The following is a 26,925-nucleotide window of genomic DNA, read 5'->3' as shown; positions in this document are numbered from 1 at the left end:
AACGTACACGGGGTGCTACCCTAAATAACCTCCTCCCTCCGTTTAAAAGCCAATTTCCTTAATATTCCACGCCTGACCGGTAATGGTCTTGCAAGTGTTTATTTCGCAATTCTCAATTAAACGTGAATTCCATAGTTCTAAGTGTGTTTACTCGTGGGGCCGTTTTGAGTGGAAAATTGTGGGGCGTGGGTGGTTTGGAAACACTCTTGTTTATCGCACCTGTGGGCCAATCGGTGAGGTGCACCGACTTCTGGTGTTTTTGTAGGGATTATTTTGAAATTACCAAAATAAAAATTAACTTTCATTTAAAAACCCTTTTCACTTCAAATTTGCTGCATTTTTTAATTTATTAAAGAAATTGAGAAAGAAAAGCTTTTTATTACGTTTCAAACATGACCCTTGAGAAAATTTTGGAGGAGACGCTTGGTTGTTCAATATTAAACAAAATTAAGTAGAAAGTATCATGCGTCTCCATTAAAATTTAACCTCTTCCTCACACCAACTTACCCAAAACAAAGTTGATTTTTTTAACTTTTGTGACGTAAACGTTTACGATTTGATCAAATTAGGTTAAAGTTTAGTGACTATCAGCAAGACGAATTATTTAGGTCGATTAATTTATAAGTTTTTGAAAAAAATTCAATTTAAAGTGACAATTTGTGTGGAGCACTGGTGCTAAAATGGTTAAAAATACAGACTAACTTTATGTTAAATTTTCCAAATAACAGCAATTCCCCACGAAAACAGCATGATTCGAAAAAAAAAGTTCTCCGATCGGGCTCAAAATTTTTCTGGGGGTTCCTTGGCCGAAATAATTAGACCCGTATTTTTTGTTTGGCAATTTTCGTCGATTTTCGCAAAAACCACTTTTTCAAAAAGTCATATCTCCGCGCCATTTCATCCGATTTTAGCTTTCCTAGACGCAAAAGAAAGGTGATTAGTTTGGCTATTTGGGAAAAATAGTAAGAAGTTTCAAAAATCTAGCTTAACATTTGAAAAGGTTGAATGAAAACAAAAAATGCTGTTTTGAAGGTCTCGGGACCAAAGAGCCTATGTCTGAAAATATTTTTGTAATAAAAAGACGCAACTTTTGGTACCATAACATCTATATGTCATCGCTGAAATTTTAAAGTTATCGCAGTTTTAGTGAAAAAAGTCGATTTTTTCCCGTTTTCGTCATTTTCTCAATTTTGCGCGTGGCGCGTCATAAAAACCAGTCTTTATTTTCAAAAAATCGTATCTCAGAGTATCGAAAACATAACTTCACCATTTTTTGATATGTCATGTGAAATTTTCCGAGGAATCCGATAAAAATATTTTCAGACATATGCTCTTTGGTCCCGAGACCTTCAAAACAGCATTTTAAGTTTTCATACGACCTTTTCAAATGATTTTTGAAACGTCTTACTATTTTTCCCAAATAGCCAAACTAATCACCTTTCTTTTGCGTCTAGGAAAGCTTATAATCGGATGAAATGGCGCGGAGATATGACTTTTTGAAAAAAGTGGTTTTTGCGAAAATCTACGGAAATTGCCATTTTTCGAACCACCCTAACACGGCGTAGGTCACCCTAATGGCCAAACAAAAAAATACGGGTCTAATTATTTCGGACAAGGATCCCCCAGAAAAAAATTGAGCTCGATCGGAGAACTTTTATTTCGAATCATGCTGTTTTCGTGGGGAATTGCTGATAATTCTTAGTTTTTGGAGAGGAACGAATGTTATACATTTTTTGTTTAGAATAATTTTATTTAAGTTACATTTTTACAAAAAGTTATCATTTTTGACTCCTTAACTAAGGGACATGAACTTTTCCAAAAAGTCCTGATATTTTAGTCAACTGATTTTTGCATTTTTGAATCTGGCTGAATCTTTTTGGGTGCCTTCCGTATGCCCTAATAAGCCATTTTGCATCCTCAGTTTGTCCATATAATTTTCTAACTACTACTTTAATTTTTTTATATATTTAGGGGCAAAACATCTTTGACCAAGTGAATATATTTCTGAAAAAATAGTATGTTTTAGAAAGTTTTTAAAAAGTTAAAAAAAACTTAATTTTTTCATTAAAAATTAAATTTAAAAACCATAATTTTAATAAATTTTAATAAAATGCACCGGTTGAATTATCTTTTTCGAAAAAGTATCAGTTTTTCAATTATGAAAAAATATTTTCTAGAAGCTGAGCTTTCTTGATACGGCCTTTGCAAGCTTTGGTTGCTGAGATATGGCTATGCAAAAATTTGAAAAAAAAAAACAGGAAAAATGAGGTTTCCTCAATTCCTAATTAGCCTTCGTTTTTTTAAATTTATTTTAAAATTTTCAAATCCACTTCAGATGTAAATATTTGAGTATGTCAAAAACCAGAGTTTTTGCCCTTTTTAAAAATTATTCTTGATTATAAAATTTCTAATTATTTTGTTGTTGTTTATTTTGTGTAACTGCTTTGGTGAAGATTGAGGAAGGTACCTATGTGATGGAACAGAAACTAAGTGGACGAAATAACGCACTGTAAAAAAAAGCATTGTTGGATATGTTTTGAATGTTACAAATGTCAACCTTCTAATGCCACATTTGTTTTTTCGAAGATGTTTAGGTTTTTTTTTAAATTTTAAGTAATATGTTTTTCTTCTTTTACTTTTTGTATTTTTATTTACATTTATTTAGCTAAGTTTTTGTTATATGCACATTTTGTATTAACTTTTCTGTAATTATTATAAAATGTTTGGCTTTTTCACACTAAAAAAGCAGTGTTATAATCAAACTCCGATTCTATCTCTTTAATTATTTTTTTAAAGATATAAAAAAAATAACTTAAAGAAATCCAAAACTTGCAAATGGCAACTTTTCATCGTATTATGTTTGGTGAAAAGTTTTAGAATTAAAGTCATTTGAGGTCATAGTTTTACCACCTAGCCAAGTACACCAAATAGATCAAAAAATCTATTTTAAAATATACAGATTTTAAAAATTCTTCTAAGAGGGCAATAACGCCAAAACTGTGCAAATTAAGTAAAAATTGGAAAAGAATACTTAAATAAATTAAGAAAGACACTGAATCCATTAAAAATAGCTATTTTAACTAAACTAACAAAGAACTGAGAAAAAAACTTAATTTTGAAGAGAAACATAAAGCGAGAAATTTTAAGTTACTATTAGATCAAGAATTATTCAAAACGACTTCCAACACACGGTGAAAAAACCAAATTAAATATAAATTTGGCAGTAGAGGGTAAACCGTTTACCGCTGATTTCCTTTGAAATTTTCAAGATTAAAAAAAGCTTTACAAAGAAACAGTATATAATATCTTAACCTTGTACTCTTATTAAATTAATCTAAAAACAAATTAAGATTCAAAACGCCCGCCTTAATAAGATCATAATCAGCATTCCTTCGTGCCTTTAAACCCGAGATCATGAATCATTTTAATTAGTCACATACTTGGGGACATCCGCACCACAAACGACGGAAGCTAAACTGAAGCTTTTCAATTAAAGTTCCAACGATCCAACCAGGTAAACAAAATTCCTTTCTCTACAATGTCCTTGAACTTGGCCACCGGGAAAACCCCTTCGCAAAAAATTAATAACTTCAAGGACAGAAGCACCCAACTTTTTCTACGTCCACAAACACCACAATCTTGACCGTAAATTTAAGGGGAAAGCGGTATACTGGCAAGCGAAGGGAGTGAGGGTAATTAGCGTAATTAATACGTTTGCAGCTTGAGACGGACTACGCTGGGCAGAGTATTTCCGACGAGCCATTCTTCCCGTAAAAGTACACACGACCAAAATCGGTGGCCTGGGTAAAAATATAATATTACAGCGAGCGGCACGACCTGTCATTGTTGAAATTTCTATTTTTCCCTTAATTTATGAGCCCCCCCTTAAAAAGGAGGAAGAGGAATTTGGTGCGCACCGCCGCCGGTGCGATGCACCTTAAACTGTGCACGTTTCCGGCGAAGGTCAAACCAAAGGTGCGACTCCGTTTTGTTGTGAATTTTCGCGTTCTATAATTTTCAAACCGGTTTTTTTTTATTAATTTTTGGTAATTTCAAGTGTGAGTGTTTTTCGGACTTTTCGCGGGTCAAAAACGTTATCAAACTTTGTGGACTGTAAAACGCGCGTTTATTCTCCGCAAACTTTATTTGGAATGATCTCATAACCTACTGCCCGTCCTAACCGGCAGTCGCTCGGTCGCAAGAAAAAATCAAGCTAGCTGTCAAACAACAGGGCTGTGCATCACCCTACACTCTACCCAATTTTGGGTAAACAGTGAGTGTGATATAAAGAAAACATTTTCTCTCTCTTTTTGATTTAAATCATTATTTACAAAAAAAAACATACCGTAATCTGGGGCGAATCGGGACTACAGTCTGGATAGGGACAGCCGTTTTTAGAGCACTTAAAGCTTTTAAATTTGGAAATGGATGTACACATTTTGTTGGTCTGAGTCTGTTCTATCTGAAACCAACCAGAAAAATCAAAATATTGTGCTCCAACATGGTTAAAACTGCTGTTCCAATTCGCCCCATGTGTCCCGATTGACCCCAGTTTACGGTACCTTAAATTATAAAATCATAGTAAAGCACACAACAACAAAGCTTTTTTTCATAATACTTTTTCAGACAAATCCTAAGACATCGTTTCAATTATTTCACTGCAAAAAAAGATAGTTTCAATGTCCATGAATTCAAGAACAACTTTACTTTGTAAATTTTTTAAACTATTTCTGATTTTTAACCAAAAATTACCAAAATTTCTGAAAGCGAAAAAGTAATTTCTGGAAAAGTTTCGATTGTTTGAAAAAAGGAGGATATTCAAACACCCCTTTGTTTTTACTTCTGAATATAAATTGTTTCCTTTATTTTTTCAAAATGATTTGTTTTGGCTGGCAGCACTGCACAGTGGTCCGAAACCGAAACCTAGCGTGACAAAATTGATAGCGGCCACACGTTAAGATTTAGAGCTTTGGTGTCTTCGGAACAAAGGATCAGGGTCAATTGGGGCATCTTTTCGTATGATGGACATTAGGGTGGTCCAAATTTAAGGGTGGTTCAGAATTTTTATTTTGGCGAGATGACGAGATAGCGCTTTAATGTCTTGAGAAAAGTTGTAGAGAACACCATTCTGAGCAACTTTGCTGAAGAGCACAAAGCTCTAACTTCAAACGGGAAGTTTCTAGAGCCATTTTTGTAATTTAGGTTGAAGTGTTTATGAAAAAATGAGTTTTTTGAATTTATCAACTCAGGCTTGTGTCGAAGCGAGTTGGTGTCTTCTAGACATTTGTAGAACTTATCAAAACACATATTTACTTTTCAAGAGAGCAAAAATCGGACCTTTAAAACGAAAGTTATAGCCAAAATACGACGAAAAAGACGCCATTTTGAAATGTGAATAACTCGAAAAGGTGGTAGAGTTTGACTTCGTTCTTAGAAGCATCTGAAAGTACACATTTTAGAGTACATTTGCTGAAAATATCTCGGAGGTTTTTTTTGTTCAACTTATTTAATCTCAATTTGAAAATTAGCATTTTTTTAATCGTTTTTTGCCCATAACTTTTGATAGAATTGACCAAAATTCATTTTTCAAGAGTAAAAATATTCATTTTGACAAGCTCTACAATTGTCTAGAAGGGTCCAAAAATGTACAAAATGATCTAGTGATTGTTAAATAAGAAACAATTTATGTTTGAAATATTTCAGGAATCAGCAAAATAATTAAATTTATTCCTGAAATATTTCAGCCAAAACATACATTCCGTAGTAACATTTTTCAAAATGGCGAAATCTGGGAAATAAACAACAGTCAAACCCACTTGCTTCAGTGACAGTTCACGTTCAGCAAGAGTGGGATAGACAGCTTGTTTACATCCAGGATTATGTCATATTGGAAATTTTCTAGGAATATGTCTAGGGTTGATGAATTTTCACGATTTCGCGGACAGCGTGAAATTCAAGGATTTTTGGAAATCAGTATGAAAAAAGAAATACAAAATTTTACAAATATTGCATGCACAAACGTTTTAAGGGACCATCCATAAACCACGTGGACACTTTTTTGGGAATCTGTTACCCCCCCCCCCCCCCCCTTCGTGGACAATTGTCCATACAAAAAAAAACTTTTTTGTATGGATCGTGGACAATCGCCATACCCCCCCCCCCCCCTAAAGTGTCCACGTGGTTTATGGATGGTCCCTAAGTGAAAATTTGATTAGTTTTCAATTGAAGAACGTAAAAATAAGCACGTGAAAATCATTGAAAATCTTTTTTTAAGCCTTTATTTATAAAAACAGTGTTAATGTATAAATGTAACGAACATTGATGGAAACTTAAAAAAATGATTTAAATTTGTTAATTTTAGTTTAATATTTATTTTCAGGGACAAAACAATATTTTTTCAGATTACTTCAAAAAATTTAGTAAAAAAAAGTGCATTCAACTGAAAACAAATGTGTTGTCTTGCATTTACTGTCACTTTTAGCACGATTGGGTTCGTTTTTAAAACATTTTGGATATTCGACAAAGAGTTCTTTTCATCATATTTTCCGTTGAAAATACTATTTTTTTAGGCTAATGATAGTGTTTCATGTACTAGGTAAATTCCTTGAAATAACAATGTGACTACCATTTCATTTTTAAGATAGAGTTGAAGTTCAAAATTCGAAATATTCCAGGTCAATTATATTATTTTAGTATTAAAATTCAGCCCTTCTAGACGTTTAATTTGTTTCCGAGTCTCGTGAAATTTTCACGAAATTTATTTAATAATTTGAATTGATGATCTCTGTGCAAACTTGAGATTTTCTGCATGAAAAGTCGCTTAGCTTGAATGTTTTATTATTAAGTTAGTCAAGCATTTTTCACGTTCCGTAAAATTTTCTGTTTTCGAATTGCATTTTTTTATCGTGAAAAATCACTGAGCCTAGCTATGTTTATCCTAGGAACAAATAAATTGTTTTGAAATCAAATTTCTTATTTAGCAATAAATTTTCGCTGAAATTTTTCGATTGAATTTCATTCCAAAATCTTTAAAAACAAATAGCTATGTTGCTTGAAAAAACAAAACAAAACAAAAACAAACAACTTTATCCAGATTTTTAAGCGAAGATGGCGTTGCGACTGGTGCACGCCCGAAATGTCGAAATCGCGCAGTGGTACCAACATTACCAAAAAAGAAATATGTTATAGGACGCATCACAAATGACGTAGCTTTTTTTTTTTTTTTTTTCAAGGATTTTCCAACCCAATCGTGTATCGATTTAGTGCTCTTACCTTGCCTGTTTTATTATGAAATAAAGACAAAAATGATGCAGATTGCCAAACATGCAACTCAATCTCCAACGCCAAATCTGCATAAAACCGCCATCTAGGAATGCCATCTCTGAGAAAACATGAAAACTACGAACAAAATTGTTATTTTTAACTTTTCCGCGACATTTCTTCCGGTGGTGTACAATTATGCCTCTCAACTATTATTATTATTATTTATATTCTACATCATATTTCCCCCCCTCACCAAATTAACGCTCTGCCCGTGTGTATGTATTTGTGCGCGCAGACTGTGACGTGAATTGTCACAAAAAGTGCGAGAAACTAGCGGCCAATTTGTGCGGCGTCAATCAGAAGCTGATCGTCGAGGCGCTGTCATCGGTGCGGCGAGGTAAGGTGGCCACTGACCGCCGGCTGGCCTAGCGGATTAGAGCGCAACGTGGCGGTTGTGGCAATTTATGGCTTAGCGGGTCGGACATGTCGGAAATGCTGGTGGGCTTGGACTTTGACTTGGAACGGTGACTTGAAGAAGGACATGGTTTCGACTCACAGAAAACAAATTCAAACTTCTTCCCGTTAACAAAGAATGCAACTTAAACGATAATTCACGGTTTCACGAAAACAAATTCACGGCAAGTGTCAAATTTATCTCCGTGCACTGACCTTCAAAACACCAGCAATTTGTCCGAATCCCACACCTGCACGCCCCTGCACGAAAGGTGTGCGGAAATATTTACGTTTTTGCACGTAAATTACGGCCCAAAAGTGACAGTAAACTAAGTCAAGCGTGGAAAAAACGGTCTCCTATTTTCCGAGCGGTGCAGGAGATAAATATTTGTCGCTCAGTCGAGGAAAAAAGGTGACAAGCCGTGGAACATCAAAGCAACACAGGTCTTTTTTTCTCTCCGCGGAGTGTGTTTTATGACACTTTCTGTCGGGTAACCTTGAAATTTGGTTCCGGGACACGTGGCTGGCAGCACTGCCAAAGTTTTCTCAATTTTCATCATTATTTTCCCATTTTTTCTTTTTATTTCATTTTCAAAAAATAAAATCTAATTCTGCCTCAAAAATAATTTAAATTTTATACACTTATTGGAATATTCACAAAATATTGTTATTGTTTTTTTTACGTTTGCCTGCTGATAATGTTGTCTACACAAAGCTTTTATCAAGTGTTTACAAGTGTTATAAATACTTTACATTCAATTTACTCGAAATTGGAAAAATGGCCCCACTCCGCTTTGATTTTTTCGTTAACTTTTGTCCTGCACGGAAAAAAGGCAAATACCGAATTCCTAAATTGTGTTCATGAATTTGAAGTTCAAATTTTGAACTAAGGAATATATTCACGTTTATAGTACAAATTCACCATTCTCATGAATGAGATTCTTCATGGTTCCCAAGTTCATGAACAACAATTCACGATTATGGGAATTGATTTTTTTCTGTGTTCGAGAAAATGTTATAAGAGATCCAATCTAAAACTTCGTCAAAATTTTTCATCCAATTTTGAATCGGCAATAAGTCAAAAGATATTTTTTGAGTTTGTTGAATAGGCCTAAAGCTACCAATTAAAAACAAAAACTAATCAAAACAAATGCATTAAAAACTAGAATAAAAATAATGTAGAAAAACATAAAACAAGAAAAGTTAAGTTTGCCGTAGAGCAAAGTTGCGTAAAAATAGCTCCTAAACAACAAAAAAAAAACAGGAAAAAAACAAAAAACGCGAAAAATATTTTTTGCAATTCCGTCGTGAAACTACTAACTTTTCCTGTCATTCTTGAACGACGAAATAGCCTACTTTTCTGTACCAAAAAATAACAGAATCGAATAGCAACACTTTTCGAAATAAATGCTGAAAAGTTCTACACCCATTTGAGGGCTGAAAAGTTCAACTTTTCAACTCAGCACTTGTTTCGAAAAGTAACACATTTCAACATTTTTTTGATTTAAACGATTTATTGACAAAATACATGAAAATTTGACATAAAATTTCACTCAGTGTGTGTTTTTTGGAATTGCAAAAAATGTTGTATGGAACTCGTTGCAAAACTTGATTTTTTCAGCACTCTTCGTATTTATCCAACTCGGTGAACCTCGTTGGATAAATGTACGACTCGTGCTGAAAAAATCCTCTTTTTGCAACTTGTTGCATAAACTACTATTGGGCTAACCAAAATTGATAAAACTGTTAAAACAGACCATAAAAATGGTAGAAAGTCCAAAAATGCTGAAAATGACTAGTATTTCATAATTTTTTTCATGAAAATGGTTTTGTCTCTTGTTTATTTTGTTTTTTTTTTATCAGGATACGAATTTAACTTAGGAAAATACTAGTTTTGGCCTAAATAAATATATGTTTGGTTTTTAACGAAATCACATTGCAAAACAAAAGGTAATTTTAATGAAAAGCTTAAGCAGCAATTTTCTGGAAAAATAATCAAAATAGAGCAACTTTAATTTTATTCCATCAGATTTTTTTTTAAGTTTAAAGATCGGGGAAGAGACGAAAAATACCTGTTTTTATATAATTTCAGTAAAAATCGGAAAAAATGCAAAAAAAGCATTTAGACGAAATATTTGGGATCGAAACATTATTAAATTTGTAAAAATGAAAAAAAAATTGGTATCAAACAAGCAATATTAAACACTTTTGAAATTTTAATCTTGATTATAACTTTTTTAAATTAATTATTCGAATGGATAAGTTAATTTCACATTTTTTTCTATTTAAGCAATGAAAATGTTTGAGGGAGACTTGGAAAATTTCAATATTCCTGTTAATGTTTCAATATCCACTGTATTTAAGAAACGTGAGGTTCAATATTCAATGTTTCTTTGACAAAATTTTGGGAAACTTTCTGAAGTTTTCGCGAAAAAATATTTTCAGAAATAATTGCAGATTTTTTTAGAATATCGGAGCTGTTTTTATATAACTTGAGTAAAAATCGAAAAAAAAAAACCTTTTTTAAAAAATCATTTGGACGAAATGGGATCAAAATATTATTGAATTTGTAAAAATAATTAAACACAAAAAAATTGAAAATTTGGTATCAAGATAAGCAATATTACACACTATTGAAAAGTTAATCTTGAATATAAAGTTAAAAAATAAAATAGAATGGATCAGAAAATTTCACAAATATTTCATTTTAATTTCATTTCAATGAAAATTTAAAATTAGTTTTGGATTTAAGATTTTAATCTTTAATATTCCTGTTAGTGTTTCAATATCCGCTGTATTTCAGCAACCAGAGGTTCAATATTCAATGTTTCTTAGACAAAATTTTGGGAAATTTTATGAACCTTTATTTTCAGAATTTCAACTCATAGGAATAATAAAAAAATAAAAATGCATTTTATAGCAAAATAAAACTTAAATATCTGTAGAGTTCCTTCGATTGCACTTTTGATTTTTGAAATATTTTTTGAAGGCTATTTCCCTCAACTCCGGCCAAAGTAAAATTTAAATTTTTTACAAAAACAAAACCAGATTTTTCCAAAATATCATAAGGCCGTTGCAAATATTTTTCAAAGTTTAGGTCAACCCCCCCCCCCCCCCTTCCTTCCTTCCTTCAATATTGGCTTAAAAAATCAAAGAGCAAAACGATTTTTCTAAAAAATTTCGAAATTTCAATTAAATTAGAATTAACTGAAAACCATTTAAAATGCAGTTTCTTGCGTTGATAATAATTTTCAGCATGATTGAAACAGTTTATTAATATTTTGAAGTTTTGTCGCAAAAAAACATATTTTTTCGTCAAAACTAAGAATTTGCTCGCTAAATAACACAGCAAAAAAATGTTTAAATTTGAAAGGTTTATTATTACCTCCTTTATGATGTGATATTCCCTCAATTTAGACTGAAAAAATGGCATTTCACCATTTTTTTCTGACATAAAAGATGTAATATAACCATGACGTTTTTTTTACTGTGAATGTTCAAGCGTTGGCCCAAGTAAAATCTTTAAACCGTAGATTTTGTGGAAAAAATTAAAAGTTCTTCTTTACAAAGCCTTTGAAGATTGAAAATTGCTTCGAAAATTGAAATTTGGTGAATTGGTGAATGTGAGCCCGTCAAAAGGGCAAATGTCGAAAAACAAGTTGAATGCAAAACAGTAAATTCTTATTGAATTTAAAAATTTTCTGAAGTTTTTTTCTGAATGAAAAAACGGGTTTAAAATTGATTTAAGTTGATTGCACTTCTACTTCAATTTAAATGTCGATGTTTTTTTTTTTTTTGCAAAATATGTTTTTGTCCCCTGATTTTTGGAAAAATTCAAAATTATTGGTTACAGCACAAATAAAAAAAACATTTTGAAATTTTGAGGAAATTCAATAACAAAACAAAAGGAAAGTTTGAATGGAAAGCTTAGCTTTTTTTTTAATCAAATTTGGAGTTTTTTTTCTGAAAGGTCCTACAAACAAAATGTATTTTTTTTGGCTTTTTGGATGTGAGTGCCACTAACTCAAGGTGGTTTCAAAAATACCCAAAAAGCAATAATTAAAAATTTGGTTTATGTGACTTTAAAACAAAATCTTGAAATAAACAAAATACAGCTATCTTTTATTTTTTGCCTCCAGATTAATTTTGAAATCATAAGGTCAGAGAAGAGACAAAACTCTTTGAAAAATATTTGTTTGGACATATTTTTTGTAAAAACCAGAAATAACAAAAAGGCATTTAACAAATTATTGGAAGCGTGAAATTATTTTTTTAAACCTTTTTTTTTCGCCTAATATGACGTTAAAAAAATCTCTTTTTACAGTTTAAAGATACAAATCAATCAAAACAGAAACAAAAAAAAAACAGAAATATTATATGATTAATTGCCCATTTTGTCATAAACAAGTTCGTTTGTGTTTTGTTCATCGTTTAACATAGATTTGCATATCTCAAACACTTTAAAACGACGAAATAAATAAACGTGCTGAAATTTCTTGTTTGAAAACACCTGAAAATCCGGTGCAATGACCCCTTGAACGATCCTCTAAGATTTTGTTTTCTCAGCAGACTGACATCATCCTCGTCAGTATTTGAGTTTCGAACGACATTGTTGCCAACCACGTGACGATCGGCGAGAAATTTAAAACAAAACTCACGCCCGCATTTACGCCGGATTAAACCTTCTTTTAGATTGTAGTCTCAGTCGGATGTGTGCAATGTCCGATCTCATTCGCATTAAAGTCTCATTTTTATATTTGGCAAAACTGCCCAAGATTGAAAAAAAATATGCTTTCAAAAAAAGTGAGTTTTTTTCAAAAAGAATTTTATTCGAATGGAGGTAAAATTCTCCTGCATTATTATCTCAAAAGTACGAACGTGCTTTCAAATAATTATTTCAAAATAAATATCAGTTAATCCTTGTGCCACTGAGCACGAAAACGGAAAACCCACGACCTGTTGCTTTCAAAATCGGAATCCGCTGCCATTTTTCTTTTAATTGAGAACGCGTTAACACACAAAAGAACCTAAACAAAAGAGAAAGACAAACAAACACACCGTGTGAGTGTGTGACAACAAAGCAATTTTAAAGACACAACACGAACGAGACGATGTGACCCGACCAACGACGACGACGACGATCGGACACTTTTGGCGCGTGTGGCGTAGTGCTGTCTCGCGTGATTCTCTGAATACTATTGGCTCTTTGGCCGACCGGGGGTTGGTTGGTGTACTAAAATTAAGATTTTTTACTTTTGTTTGCTTTGCCTTTCGATGTGGACTTTGCACTTGAATGTGAGAAAGGTATAACAGAACGGAAATATTTTGTTTTACTGAATTAATCTTAAAAATTGGGGGTAAATTCGACGTTTTCAAGCAAAAGTTGTCCAGAAATGAGCCGAAAATCCAAATCTCAAACACGCAGCATTTCCGGACTGTCCCCCAGCTAAGCCAAACGTCAAGATAAAAAAATACCAAAGAGTCAAACACGCCCAATTAAAATGCAGACTCTCGCGTCCACCAAACAGGAGCGCACGAAGCCCGGGAGTCGCCGGCCGGCATCATGCCACCCAGTGCCAATCCGGCGTACCGGATCGAAGCTCCGTCGCCGCCCGATTCCGAGAGTGGAGGCGGCTGCGGAGGAGGAGGAGGAGGTGCAGGTAGAGGAGGACTTTCAACTGCCAGTGGCAAGGATGATGATTCAGGTAAATGGTGGGATTGATGAATCGAAAATATTCAGCTAAATAATTAGTTTTAATGATTTTTTTTTTTTATTAGGCAACTTAACAGTTGCCATCAAAATGAAAACTGACCGTCTCCATTTGTTCAGAGTTTTAGTCTTTAAATTTCTGAAACTATTTAGGAAAGACAAAAGAAAATATCACAAATCAAATTTCATTTGAGTTAAACATTGTGTAAGTGATTTCAACTACAGTCGATTATACGGAGTTTCATATTTTTAACATTAAATTTGAATTCTGGGAACCCATTGTTACCAATTTTTAAAAATATTGAACTCAACAGATTAATTTTTTTTTCTGTGGGAAATGGATTTTCCGAAAAATTGAGAAGTTTTGGAGCTTTGATATCTTCAGAAGAGTTGGTCTAAGTAAAATTAGCATGAGCATGAGCATTAGGGTGGGTACGTTTTTCAAAAAGTTCTCGGATCAAGTTTTAGTATGGTTCCCCTTGCAGGGCATGCCCATAGGGACTTTCATGCTAAATATCAGCTCATTTGGTTGTAAACTGGCTGCGCGCACCAGGGTTAAAGTTTACATGGAAATTACTATGGGAAATTGGAACTTTTTGTTCAAACGCTCCTACAGGTCTGGGAAAATCACGCGCCAACTTCTGGTATGGTCAGGCCTATGGGGAATGGTCTGGAGAACACTTTTCCCGAAGAGAGCATCGGCAAACAATCGCGATGTCTCCGGAATCAACGGTTTTCCCTGAAAAAGCATCAAATTTTCCTTAGCATGCTATGAAAGCTTGATGAACACCGCGACGCCATATGTCAGACAGCCACCACGTGGGTGAGAAACGGCTGGAATATTTAATTGCAAACCTTCTTTTAAGTAGAAAATGATCATTTCGAGTAATCCTGATATTATTTAGTCGAATTCAAAATCTTTGTAGAGCAAATTTGTATTTTTTTTTGCAAATATTTCAACCACGTGGTAGCTGTCTGACATATGGCGTCGCGATGTTCATCAAGCTTTCATAGCATGCTAAGGAAAATTTGATGCTTTTTCAGGGAAAACCGTTGATTCCGGAGACATCGCGATTGTTTGCCGATGCTCTCTTCGGGAAAAGTGTTCTCCAGACCATTCCCCATAGGCCTGACCATACCAGAAGTTGGCGCGTGATTTTCCCAGACCTGTAGGAGCGTTTGAACAAAAAGTTCCAATTTCCCATAGTAATTCCCATGTAAACTTTAACCCTGATGCGCGCAGCCAGTTTACAACCAAATGAGCTGATATTTAGCATGAAAGTCCCTATGGGCATGCCCTACAAGGGGAACAATACTAAAACTTGATCCGAGAACTTTTTGAAAAACGTACCCACTCTAATGAGCATGAGCATGGTTGACTGCCAATGAGCTACTACTCCGTTATTGACAGATCAGCTGAAGTTAAACAATGAATCAAAAATGATCAGTGGGAGCCAACCATCCGTTCACTGTTTAACCCCTGAAGACCCCGACTTTATTAGTCAATACCGGCGCCCTCCCAAGAAGCCTGCAGTTCAACGAAAGGGAGGAATGTTAGTCCGATATTTGAAGTTGCAGACTCATCAAGCACATAGTTTTTCGCTATATACTTGTTGATACCGCTTGAGACGGTGAGCCACAGCATCTCCTTCAAGCATCACGTGATTATTATTTTTTTGGGTTAGTAGGATAAGGTATTGGCTTTTCGATACCTCCAGAGCTACGATGCTATGGGGAGGACTTTCATAACAAACCCGTCGGCGAGCCTTCCGAGCAACGATGCTATGGGAAGGTCTTTCTAATTAGCACACCAAAACACTCGCGCACAGGTATTTAAATACTAAATAAATGTAATTTTTCATCACGATTACCCAGACGACTTAAACCTTCAGCTTGCCTTTCGATCAATGATGATATAGGAAGGACTTTTTTACAGTAATTTACAGTAACACTTAAACCTATTTCAATGCAACAATTCACACGACGTCGTGCCTACCGATCAACGATGGTGTAGGAAGGACTTGAGCAAGCCAATCAGAATGAAACACGAAATAAAATTCTTTTCTTTCCACACACAATGCCACACAATTGCGTCACCACCCAACAAATTGAACTCAGAGTTGGTCTATGTAAAATTATCATGTAAACCCAAAATATAACCAAGAATCGAAATTTTGACACTTTGGCTCAATCCAAGGGCAGATTCGGAATTACATAAAAAAACTAACTTAATCCACCTATGTGGTTGATGCCTTCCTCATTTTTAATATAAGTGGTTTGCCAGCTTTTTTTTTAGATCCAGAAAAATAAGTACATAAATATCACTTAAGTGGTCATAACTCGAGACAGGGTTGCCAGATCTTCAATGTTGTGGACTCGTTGGAAAGGTCTCTTGATTACCTAACCAACGATTGATCGGATGATGGATCCGGACATCGTTTACATACATTTAATTGAGATCCGGCTTCAAAAATGTATATAAATATCACTTAAGTGGTCATAATTCGCGACAGGGTTGCCAGATCTTCAATGTTGTGGACTCGTTGGAAAGGTCTCTTGATTACCTAACCAACGATTGATCGGATGATGGATCCGGACATCGTTTACATACATTTAATTGAGATCCGGCTTCAAAAATGTATATAAATATCACTTAAGTGGTCATAATTCGCGACAGGGTTGCCAGATCTTCAATGTTGTGGACTCGTTGGAAAGGTCTCTTGATTATCTAAGCAACGATTGGTCGGATGATGGATCCAGACATCGTTTACATACATTTAATTGAGATCCGGCTTCAAAAAAGTATATAAATATCACTTAAGTGGTCATAACTCGAGACAGGGTTGCCAGATCTTCAATGTTGTGCACTCATTGGAAAGGTATCTTGATTACCTAACCAATGATTGGTCGGATGATGGATCCGGACAACGTTTACATACATTTAATAGAGATCCGGCTTCAAAAATGTATATAAATATCACATAAGTGGTCATAACTCGAGGCAGGGTTGTCAGATCTTCAATGTTTTGGACTCGTTGGAAAGGTCTTTCTATTACCTAACCAACGATGTGTCGGATGATGGATCCGGACATCGTTAACATACATTTAAGTGAGATCCGGCTTCAAAAAAGTACATAAATATCACTTAAGTGGTCATGACTCGAGACAGGGTTGCCAGATCTTCAATGTTGTGGACTCATTGGAAAGGTCTCTCGATTACCTAACCAACGATGTGTCGGATGATGGATCCGGACATCGTTAACATACATTTAAGTGAGATCCGGCTTCAAAAAAGTACATAAATATCACTTAAGTGGTCATAACTCGTGACAGGGTTGCCAGATCTTCAATGTTGTGGACTCGTTGGAAAGGTCTCTTTATTATCTAACCAACGATGGGTCGGATGATGGATCCGGACATCGTTTACATGCATATAAATGAGATCCGGATATATGTGAAAACAAATTTTTATACATAACTTTTAAACTAGTTATCGAAACTTCAAACAACTCAATAGCGATGTATGGGACCATGAACCAAGTCGAATGCAACCGGTTTGATCAAAATCAGTTCAGCCAGTGCTGAGAAAACTCAGTGAGAATTTTTGTCACATACATACATACACACACATACACACACACATACACACACACATACACACACACATACACACACAGACATTTGTTCAGTTTTCGATTCTGAGTCGATATGTATACATGAAGGTGGGTCTTTGAGCTGTTAATAAAAAGTTCATGTTTAGAGCAGGATTATAGCCTTACCTCAGTGAGGAAGGCAAAACATATAGTTGAAGTTTTTTTTAAATTTCTTTAATGTGGTCTCATACACTTTTCCCTTTAAAAATTAGACAATTTTAAATTCAAAGATTCAAAGATATTTCGAGCTTTTTTTCAGCGTTTGTAAAGCTGGATCTCCTCTTTCGAAATGCGCTTAAAATTTAGCCTGTGCCTTTCGAGATATTTAAGTTTAAAATTTTCATTTTTTTAACTAAAAATGGCTGTAACTTGTTTTTGATTTGATTTGATTTGATGAGATAACCAACAGGGCCACAAGGATGACCTATGTAGCGGTTTCCTAGAATTACAGTGGCTCAGACTTAAAGAGAGCATTTTGAAATTACTGACGTATGAAGGGCCAAAAGGGGGTGGTTGGACGCGAACAAGCAAAATCACTCACGGTGTCCTCAGGTGAAGAGAATCTCCTTCCGACAGTAACCTCCAATAATAAAAAAAACTGTAACTTGTGACCCTTAAGTCCAAATAGACCCGTAAATTTTTTTATGGCTCTTAAAGTTCCTCGAATATTATTTTTCTCTAAAACTTAACTCTGAATTGCTACGTTAAAAGACGGACTTTTGAAGGTTCGCTCAGATGTTTCTCTAAATTTGGTCTTAGGCGTAGGTTACTAGATAAAATTTTAGTGTCTTCGAAAAAGTTGCTTGGATTGGCAAGCCCAACAACTTTTTGGAAGATAAAAAAAACATTAATGAAAAGTTAGAATTTCAAAATCACTCTAAAAGAAAACCACCCTAATTTTCAACCAAACCGAAAGCTGCCCCTTTCCATACGCAACAACTCTTTTGAAGACACCAAAACTCCAAAACTTCACAATTTTTCGAAAAAAAAACATTTTCCACTTAATTTTGAGATCATTACCACTGTGCAGTGGAAATATTTCCAACAGTTACTATAAAATTTTCATCTAAATTTTGGGCGCATAACTTAAAAAAATGTGATTTTTTTTAAAACAATTTACAAATTAATGAGCATGAGCATGAGCATGGTTGACTGCCAATGAGCTGCTACTCCGTTATTGACAGATCAGCTAAAGTTAAACACTGAATCAAAAATGATCAGTGGGAGCCAACCATCCGTTCACAGTTTAACCTCTGAAGATCTCTTTATTAGTCAATACCGGCGCCCTCCTAAGAAGCCTGCAGTTCAACGAAAGGGAGGAATGTTAGTCCGATAGTTGAAGTTGCAGACTCATCAAGCACATAGTTTTTCGCTATATACTTGTTGATACCGCTTGAGACGGTGAGCCACAGCATCTCCTTCAAGCATCACGTGATTATTATTTTTTTGGGTTAGTAGGATAAGGTATTGGCTTTTCGATACCTCCAGAGCTACGATGCTATGGGGAGGACTTTCATAACAAACCCGTCGGCGAGCCTTCCGAGCAACGATGCTATGGGAAGGTCTTTCTGGTTGATACACAAAATCACTCACACACAATTATTTTGCTCCACTATTAACTCGACGATCCAAATTGTCAGTGCGTTTTTCGATCATTATATAGAAATGTCTTTTTCACCGAAAAAAAAAAAAATAAAATAAATAAAACCTTATTCGTAAAATTTAATCACAATCCACCCGACGCCGTGCCTTCCGAGGCCTATAGGAAGGGCTTTGAAAATCACAAAAAAATCACTTTTCACTCCAAATATTTTTTTACGACCACGCGCTCCCTTTGTCAATTAGGCACTCTTTAAACAATTTACAAATTAATGCCTAAAAAAAAAGTTATTTGAAACTTGATGTGTAGCTCAAAAGATGACATTATTCGTTTTCTTTTGATATTTTTGTAAAAAAATATACTTTTGTAATAAGTTCTTAGTGTGAAAAAATAACACTAAAGTTTCTATTATACGAAGCTTTCCTTTCAAGCTAATCGAATCGTGATATTTTTCTTATTTTTCAAGTCAAATTCGAGTTCAACGACCACAAATTAGTTAAATTTCTTTCAGGCGATGTATCTTAGCAACCATTGATCCAATTTTTAACATCTTTGAAGCAAATTTGTAGGATATTTTCTGATGATTTCGAAGAAAAATAAATTTCCGAGGTGATCAAGCCTCAACAAGTAAAAAATGTCACGTATTTAAGGGGTAACATACATGAGCAATTCTCTACGAAATCGGTCTTTTTTCTTCAATTTTAATTTTTGTATTTTTTAATCCGGCTGAAACTTTTTTGGTGCCTTCGGTATGCCCAAAGAAGCCATTTTGCATCATTAGTTTGTCCATATAATTTTCCATACAAATTCGGCAGCTGTCCATACAAAAATGATGTATGAAAATTCAAAAATCTGTATCTTTTGAAGGAATTTTTTGATCGATTTGGTGTCTTCGGCAAAGTTGTAGGTATGGATACGGACTACACTGGAAAAAATAATACACGGTAAAAAAAAATTTGGTGATTTTTTTATTTAACTTTTTATCACTAAAACTTGATTTACAAAAAAACACTATTTTTAATTTTTTTTATTTTTTGATATGTTTTAGAAGACATAAAATGCCAACTTTTCAGAAATTTCCAGGTTGTGCAAAAAATCACTGACCGAGTTATGAATTTTTTAATCAATACTGATTTTTTCAAAAAATCGAAATTTTGGTCGTAAAAATTTTTCAACTTCATTTTTCGATGTAAAATCAAATTTGCAATCAAAAAGTACTTTACTAAAATTTTGATAAGGTGCACCGTTTTCAAGTTATAGCCATATTTAAGTGACTTTTTTGAAAATAGTCGCAGTTTTTCATTTTTTTAAATTAGTGCACATGTTTGCCCAGTTTTGAAAAAAATATTTTTGAAAAGCTGAGAAAATTCTCTATATTTTGCTTATTCGGACTATGTTGATACGACCTTTAGTTGCTGAGATATTGCAATGCAAAGGTTTAAAAACAGGAAAATTGATGTTTTCTAAGTTTCACCCAAACAACCCACCATTTTCTATCGTCAATATCTCAGCAACTAATGGTCCGATTTTCAATGTTAATATATGAAACAATTGTGAAATTTTCCGATCTTTTCGAAAAAAATATTTTTGGAATTTTCAAATCAAGACAAACATTTTAAAAGGGCGTAATATTGAATGTTTGGCCTTTGTGAAATGTTAGTCTTGATTTGAAAATTCCAAAAATATTTTTTTCGAAGAGATCGGAAAATTTCACAAATGTTTCATATATTAACATTGAAAATCGGACCATTAGTTGCTGAGATATTGACGATAGAAAATGGTGGGTTGTTTGGGTGAAACTTAGAAAACATCAATTTTCCTGTTTTTAAACCTTTGCATTGCAATATCTCAGCAACTAAAGGTCGTATCAACATAGTCCGAATAAGCAAAATATAGAGAATTTTCTCAGCTTTTCAAAAATATTTTTTTCAAAACTGGGCAAACATGTGCACTAATTTAAAAAAATGAAAAACTGCGACTATTTTCAAAAAAGTCACTTAAATATGGCTATAACTTGAAAACGGTGCACTTTATCAAAATTTCAGTAAAGTACTTTTTGATTGCAAATTTGATTTTACATCGAAAAATGAAGTTGAAAAATTTTTACGACCAAAATTTCGATTTTTTGAAAAAATCAGTATTGATTAAAAAATTCATAACTCGGTCAGTGATTTTTTGCACAACCTGGAAATTTCTGAAAAGTTGGCATTTTATGCCTTCTAAAACATATCAAAAAATAAAAAAAATTAAAAATAGTGTTTTTTTGTAAATCAAGTTTTAGTGATAAAAAGTTAAATAAAAAAATCACCAAATTTTTTTTACCGTGTATTATTTTTTTCCAGTGTAGTCCGTATCCATACCTACAACTTTGCCGAAGACACCAAATCGATCAAAAAATTCCTTCAAAAGATACAGATTTTTGAATTTTCATACATCATTTTTGTATGGACAGCTGCCGAATTTGTATGGAAAATTATATGGACAAACTAATGATGCAAAATGGCTTCTTTGGGCATACCGAAGGCACCAAAAAAGTTTCAGTCGGATTAAAAAATACAAAAAAAATCGAATGACCGAAATCCTAGAGAACTGCTCACATGTAGAAAATCACAAAACTTTATATTACTTTATAAGAGACGATTTAAGCTCAAAATTTTGCCATGCGCAAAGCGGGCTGTCAAACTTTATTAGCGTTTTTCTCTAAACCCCGAGTTGATTAGCGGGTGCCACGATATCTCGAGATGGGATGGACCAAATTGGCTGAAATTTGAAGTGAAGACTCTCAAGATGTATCCCGTGTGCATGACGAAGTCCAATTTTTAAAATTTGCTTGACTTTTCTTCAGACTTCTCTATCTAAATTGCTCTGTGGACCATCACATTTAAGTTTGACAATCTCAGTAAGTCTATTGAAATAATTTTATTTAGCATTGTTTCACGTGGGACCTTTATGCAAAAACAAAACATTTTTTGCAACCAGGCTTAATTAGAGACCCTAAATAGGGAGACTGGTCTAAGTTTGCTAAATCGATCTGGCAACGTATGTTTTGAGCTTGGCAACACTGATAAGTTTTGCTGGGCGTAAAGGCAAATGCTCGTTTGGATACGTCAAACTCGTGTCTGTTTGGGTACGTCAAATTCACTTCGACCAGTCTCCCTATTAAGGATCTCTAGGCTTAATCCCACATTTTTGCCCAAATTCATCGCCACAGTCTCGGTCGTCTTCTCCTTCTTCTTGATTTATATTTTCACACCCTCGAAAAACAAAAATCTCACCTTACGACACACATGCGACGTGTTGGCTGTACCCGTCAGTGTCCATCACAGTCCGTCAACCGGCTAGAGCGAGAGATGATGGTGTTGAGATAAATATTTCGGGAACCATCACAAACCAGCGGGCGGCTTCAGCTCACATTTTTCACCGCTACAGTAAAACCCCGGTTGGTTCGACAACAAAGGAGTGACAGTTCAGCAAACGTCGAATCTTGACCCAAAAAGTGAGGTTATGTCAAACCACCGAGGTTTTGCCGTACCGGGGTAGTGCGGTGGCGGTGCAGAAACCAATAAATATTTCGCCAAGATTCGTAAATTTTGGGTTACACTGCCAGGGTTGAGGAGTGCGCGGTAGTACTTCGTTGGTGCAATTTTAAATCGCGGAATTGTGTCGGAAGGTGTGCAGCAGTAGACGGCCTCTGGGTTGAAATCAAATTTTACTTTCATTTCACACAAATATATAAACTGGTTTGGGTACTGTTTAAATTGATGGCGGGTGGAGAAATGAATCTCAATTTCTGCAATGTATTTTCGAATTATGTAATGTCGAGACGACTAAATTAAAGTGTGCCACTTAGTATGATTTTAACGCTCTCACAGGTGTCAACATTTGCAGTTATGGCTAGCGTTAAAATATATAATGTTCATTTCTATAAATTTATTGACGCAATTAATTCTACTTTTTTCAACATTCTTCTTTTCAATTCAACCTTAAAATTAATCATCCCCACCTCAAACATATTTTCGTACAAGCGTAAGATTTGCTAATTACTTTTTGGAACCAAAATAGATCCGGCCGCCCAAAAATAATCAGTCTATTTACAAAAGTCGTTCATCATCCGCAAGTCGCACCACCACCACCACAGTGCGAGAGGTGTTACAAGAAACAATTTCCTCATAATCACACTACCCCCACAACTCGAGAAAATCTTCTGTAACTTGTTTGTGCAGGTATCTCGCGAAAGCAAATTTTTCGTACAACGTCAAGCAAAAAAAAAAAAAGAAAAACACAAACTCCCCGCTAAAAATAGGTCATTTGTTTCTTGTTTATAAATAAAATCACCTGTGAGTGCAGTAGCGTGTGTTGGTGAGACTCCCCACTCTAGAGGCAAGAACATCGATCTTCCGGCTGAACATCGATTTAGGGACTTGAGGAGGGAAACCCATTTTGGCAGAAGGTAAACTTAAAATTTGGCCGAGATTCGACTAGACAGCGGCAAATTCCCGGTAAAAATAGAGGTAGAATGGGCACCGATTTTCGGTGCGTCGGAAAACATCATCAGTGATTAATTGATTTCCTAATTAACGATAATTGCGCTTGAAATGGTTGCATCTTTTGAAAAAATGCGCTCTCACAAAGACTAAGGGACGTTTGTTTTGGTAGTGTTCGCGTGCGCGCATTCTAAAAAAATTCTAAAATTCTAAAATTCTAAAATTCTAAAATTCTAAAATTCTAAAATTCTAAAATTCTAAAATTCTAAAATTCTAAAATTCTAAAATTCTAAAATTCTAAAATTCTAAAATTCTAAAATTCTAAAATTCTAAAATTCTAAAATTCTAAAATTCTAAAATTCTAAAATTCTAAAATTCTAAAATTCTAAAATTCTAAAATTCTAAAATTCTAAAATTCTAAAATTCTAAAATTCTAAAATTCTAAAATTCTAAAATTCTAAAATTCTAAAATTCTAAAATTCTAAAATTCTAAAATTCTAAAATTCTAAAATTCTAAAATTCTAAAATTCTAAAATTCTAAAATTCTAAAATTCTAAAATTCTAAAATTCTAAAATTCTAAAATTCTAAAATTCTAAAATTCTAAAATTCTAAAATTCTAAAATTCTAAAATTCTAAAATTCTAAAATTCTAAAATTCTAAAATTCTAAAATTCTAAAATTCTAAAATTCTAAAATTCTAAAATTCTAAAATTCTAAAATTCTAAAATTCTAAAATTCTAAAATTCTAAAATTCTAAAATTCTAAAATTCTAAAATTCTAAAATTCTAAAATTCTAAAATTCTAAAATTCTAAAATTCTAAAATTCTAAAATTCTAAAATTCTAAAATTCTAAAATTCTAAATTCTAAAATTCTAAAATTCTAAAATTCTAAAATTCTAAAATTCTAAAATTCTAAAATTCTAAAATTCTAAAATTCTAAAATTCTAAAATTCTAAAATTCTAAAATTCTAAAATTCTAAAATTCTAAAATTCTAAAATTCTAAAATTCTAAAATTCTAAAATTCTAAAATTCTAAAATTCTAAAATTCTAAAATTCTAAAATTCTAAAATTCTAAAATTCTAAAATTCTAAAATTCTAAAATTCTAAAATTCTAAAATTCTAAAATTCTAAAATTCTAAAATTCTAAAATTCTAAAATTCTAAAATTCTAAAAATTCTAAAATTCTAAAATTCTAAAATTCTAAAATTCTAAAATTCTAAAATTCTAAAATTCTAAAATTCTAAAATTCTAAAATTCTAAAATTCTAAAATTCTAAAATTCTGAATTCTAAAATTCTAAAATTCTAAAATTCTAAAATTCTAAAATTCTAAAATTCTAAAATTCTAAAATTCTAAAATTCTAAAATTCTAAAATTCTAAAATTCTAAAATTCTAAAATTCTAAAATTCTAAAATTCTAAAATTCTAAAATTCTAAAATTCTAAAATTCTAAAATTCTAAAATTCTAAAATTCTAAAATTCTAAAATTCTAAAATTCTAAAATTCTAAAATTCTAAAATTCTAAAATTCTAAAATTCTAAAATTCTAAAATTCTAAAATTCTAAAATTCTAAAATTCTAAAATTCTAAAATTCTAAAATTCTAAAATTCTAAAATTCTAAAATTCTAAAATTCTAAAATTCTAAAATTCTAAAATTCTAAAATTCTAAAATTCTAAAATTCTAAAATTCTAAAATTCTAAAATTCTAAAATTCTAAAATTCTAAAATTCTAAAATTCTAAAATTCTAAAATTCTAAAATTCTAAAATTCTAAAATTCTAAAATTCTGAAATTCTAAAATTCTAAAATTCTAAAATTCTAAAATTCTAAAATTCTAAAATTCTAAAATTCTAAAATTCTAAAATTCTAAAATTCTAAAATTCTAAAATTCTAAAATTCTAAAATTCTAAAATTCTAAAATTCGAAAATTCGAAAATTCGAAAATTCGAAAATTCAAAAATTCGAAAATTCGAAAATTCGAAAATTTTAAAATTCTAAACTTCTAAACTTCTAAACTTCTAAACTTCTAAACTTCTTAAAGCCTTTTATTCGTCAGTTAGCATTCATACAAATAAACAAATCACCTTAAAAAACTCAAAAGTTACACCTAATTAATTTGAACCACATAAGACAAATATCCAACTATTAAATCAGTCTAGCACCAAAACAAGTGTGGGCGCCACTAACCCGAAAGGTGCAACAGGAGATTTAAGAGCTCGGATTTGAAAAATTGTCCCCCGTCTGACAGCGAGAAAGGGATTTTCCTCTCCGCTTGAATAGTTTACGGCGACGACAACGGCAACCTAAATAAAAACATTTAGAGAGAAAAGCATCGGAACGCCACGTGCCACGTGACTGCCACAAATACCAACGAATGGGGTGCACTTTTTCATCACCTTACTACTACTAGGGCTAGTAACTTGATACTTTGGCGAAAAACCAACCAACACAGAAGAGTCGAGCGAGTACATAAAATTTTCGTTTGATAGCTCAAATCTGATATTCCGTCAATATTTACGAAGTCGTAAATCAGTCGTGATCATCATGCGTTCCAGATTTTTTCGCGAACGAAGTTGCGGTTTCGGACGCTACTAAGCAGATCCGGTTTAGGTAGATTTATTATGCCATGAGCAAATATTTTTCTTCCATTTTATGACTTTTTTGAAACGACTTCCACGAATTTGGAACAAAGTAGGCCATTTAACTTGAAGAAGAAGCCATCTGTCGTCGAAAATTGCAACCAACAAACTGTCAAAATGAAATTTTAATGATCGCAGTAGCCCACTGAACTGTCAAACGCAACAAACCAAAACATGACGGAACCCCCGCTCGAATCCAGCGTCGACCAAAGCGTGATCAATTCCACCACGACCGATGCCCGTTCAACGACCTCGGACTCCACGGCGGTTCCGCCGTACTACGAGCTGCGCCTTCCGCGCGGCCTGCTCCAGAACAAGTCCCCCTCGAAGATCGAGTTCCAGCTGGTGAACTCAAGGCCCAAACGAGCGGCCGTTCCACCCCGTCGGAACCTATTCACCCAGGCCACCCAATGCAATGGAGGTTGCCGATCAAAGGAACCTCCTCCCAACCCGACCAAGGTTCGCCGGAGCGTCAAACGGGTGTTTTTCAACTTCAACCGCAAGTCGAAGCAGGAAGTCCCGCCGGAACTTCCCGAGCAACAATTCGAAAACATGGAGGTTTACTACTTCGACCACGGTTGCCCCGAGTTCTACCGCACGACGGACTGCCCGCCCCACCTGGTCACGGAAGCGCTGGCCCAGTCGACGCACCACCACGCGACCAAGTTCTGGGCGGAAATGTTCGGCACGGTCAACATCGGGACCACATTCGTGATCAGCTTCTGGCTGCAGCTGTACCGCTTCCTGCTGTACGGAATCGCGCGCTCGATCATCGTCGGCGTGCTGCAGATCACGGCGGACTACCTGCTGAAGCCGGTGCTGGCCGTCGTGTTCAACGGGTTGGTCCAGCCGCCGGTGATGTTCGTGCAGAACGTGCTGACCGCCCTGGGCGGGATGGTGGAACCGATCGGGCGGGCGATCGGATGCTTGCTGCTTCCGGTTGGACGGATTTTGCAGTCAATTCGGCTGGTGGAGTACAAGACGATTAACAAGAAGATTGTCAGGAAGCGGCGGTTTGACGTTTAACGTCTTGATTTGTTTTTGTTTTGTGAGAATCGATTTTCCAACCCCTTGGGCGTTACGCGGTAACGCTTGTTAACAAATTTTAAAACGTGTTCGTTTATA

At 34.0% G+C, this 26,925-nt stretch overlaps 1 protein-coding gene across 10 annotated transcripts in view; it reads left to right on the top strand.

Annotated features, from left to right (window-relative positions):
• The window catches only part of LOC120422439 (putative protein kinase C delta type homolog), a 134,726-nt gene that overhangs the window by 88,723 nt on the left and 19,078 nt on the right, over window positions 1-26,925 (top strand). For 3 of the 10 annotated variants that reach the window (XM_039585878.2, XM_039585879.2, XM_052709125.1), the window contains 2 exons: window positions 7,559-7,660; window positions 13,224-13,421. The exons of 6 other annotated variants lie outside the window; for them this stretch is intronic. In XM_039585878.2, the coding sequence (XP_039441812.1) occupies window positions 7,559-7,660; window positions 13,224-13,421 (300 nt within the window). The remainder of the gene's footprint in view (window positions 1-7,558; window positions 7,661-13,223; window positions 13,422-26,925) is intronic. One more of the 10 variants, XM_052709109.1, reaches the window with a different exon arrangement.

Source organism: Culex pipiens, chromosome 1 (assembly GCF_016801865.2).
Source record: "Culex pipiens pallens isolate TS chromosome 1, TS_CPP_V2, whole genome shotgun sequence".
Classification (NCBI taxonomy): Eukaryota; Metazoa; Arthropoda; class Insecta; order Diptera; family Culicidae; genus Culex; species Culex pipiens.
Note: the sequence above shows the minus strand (reverse complement) of the source record. Positions and strands in the feature narration are given on the sequence as shown.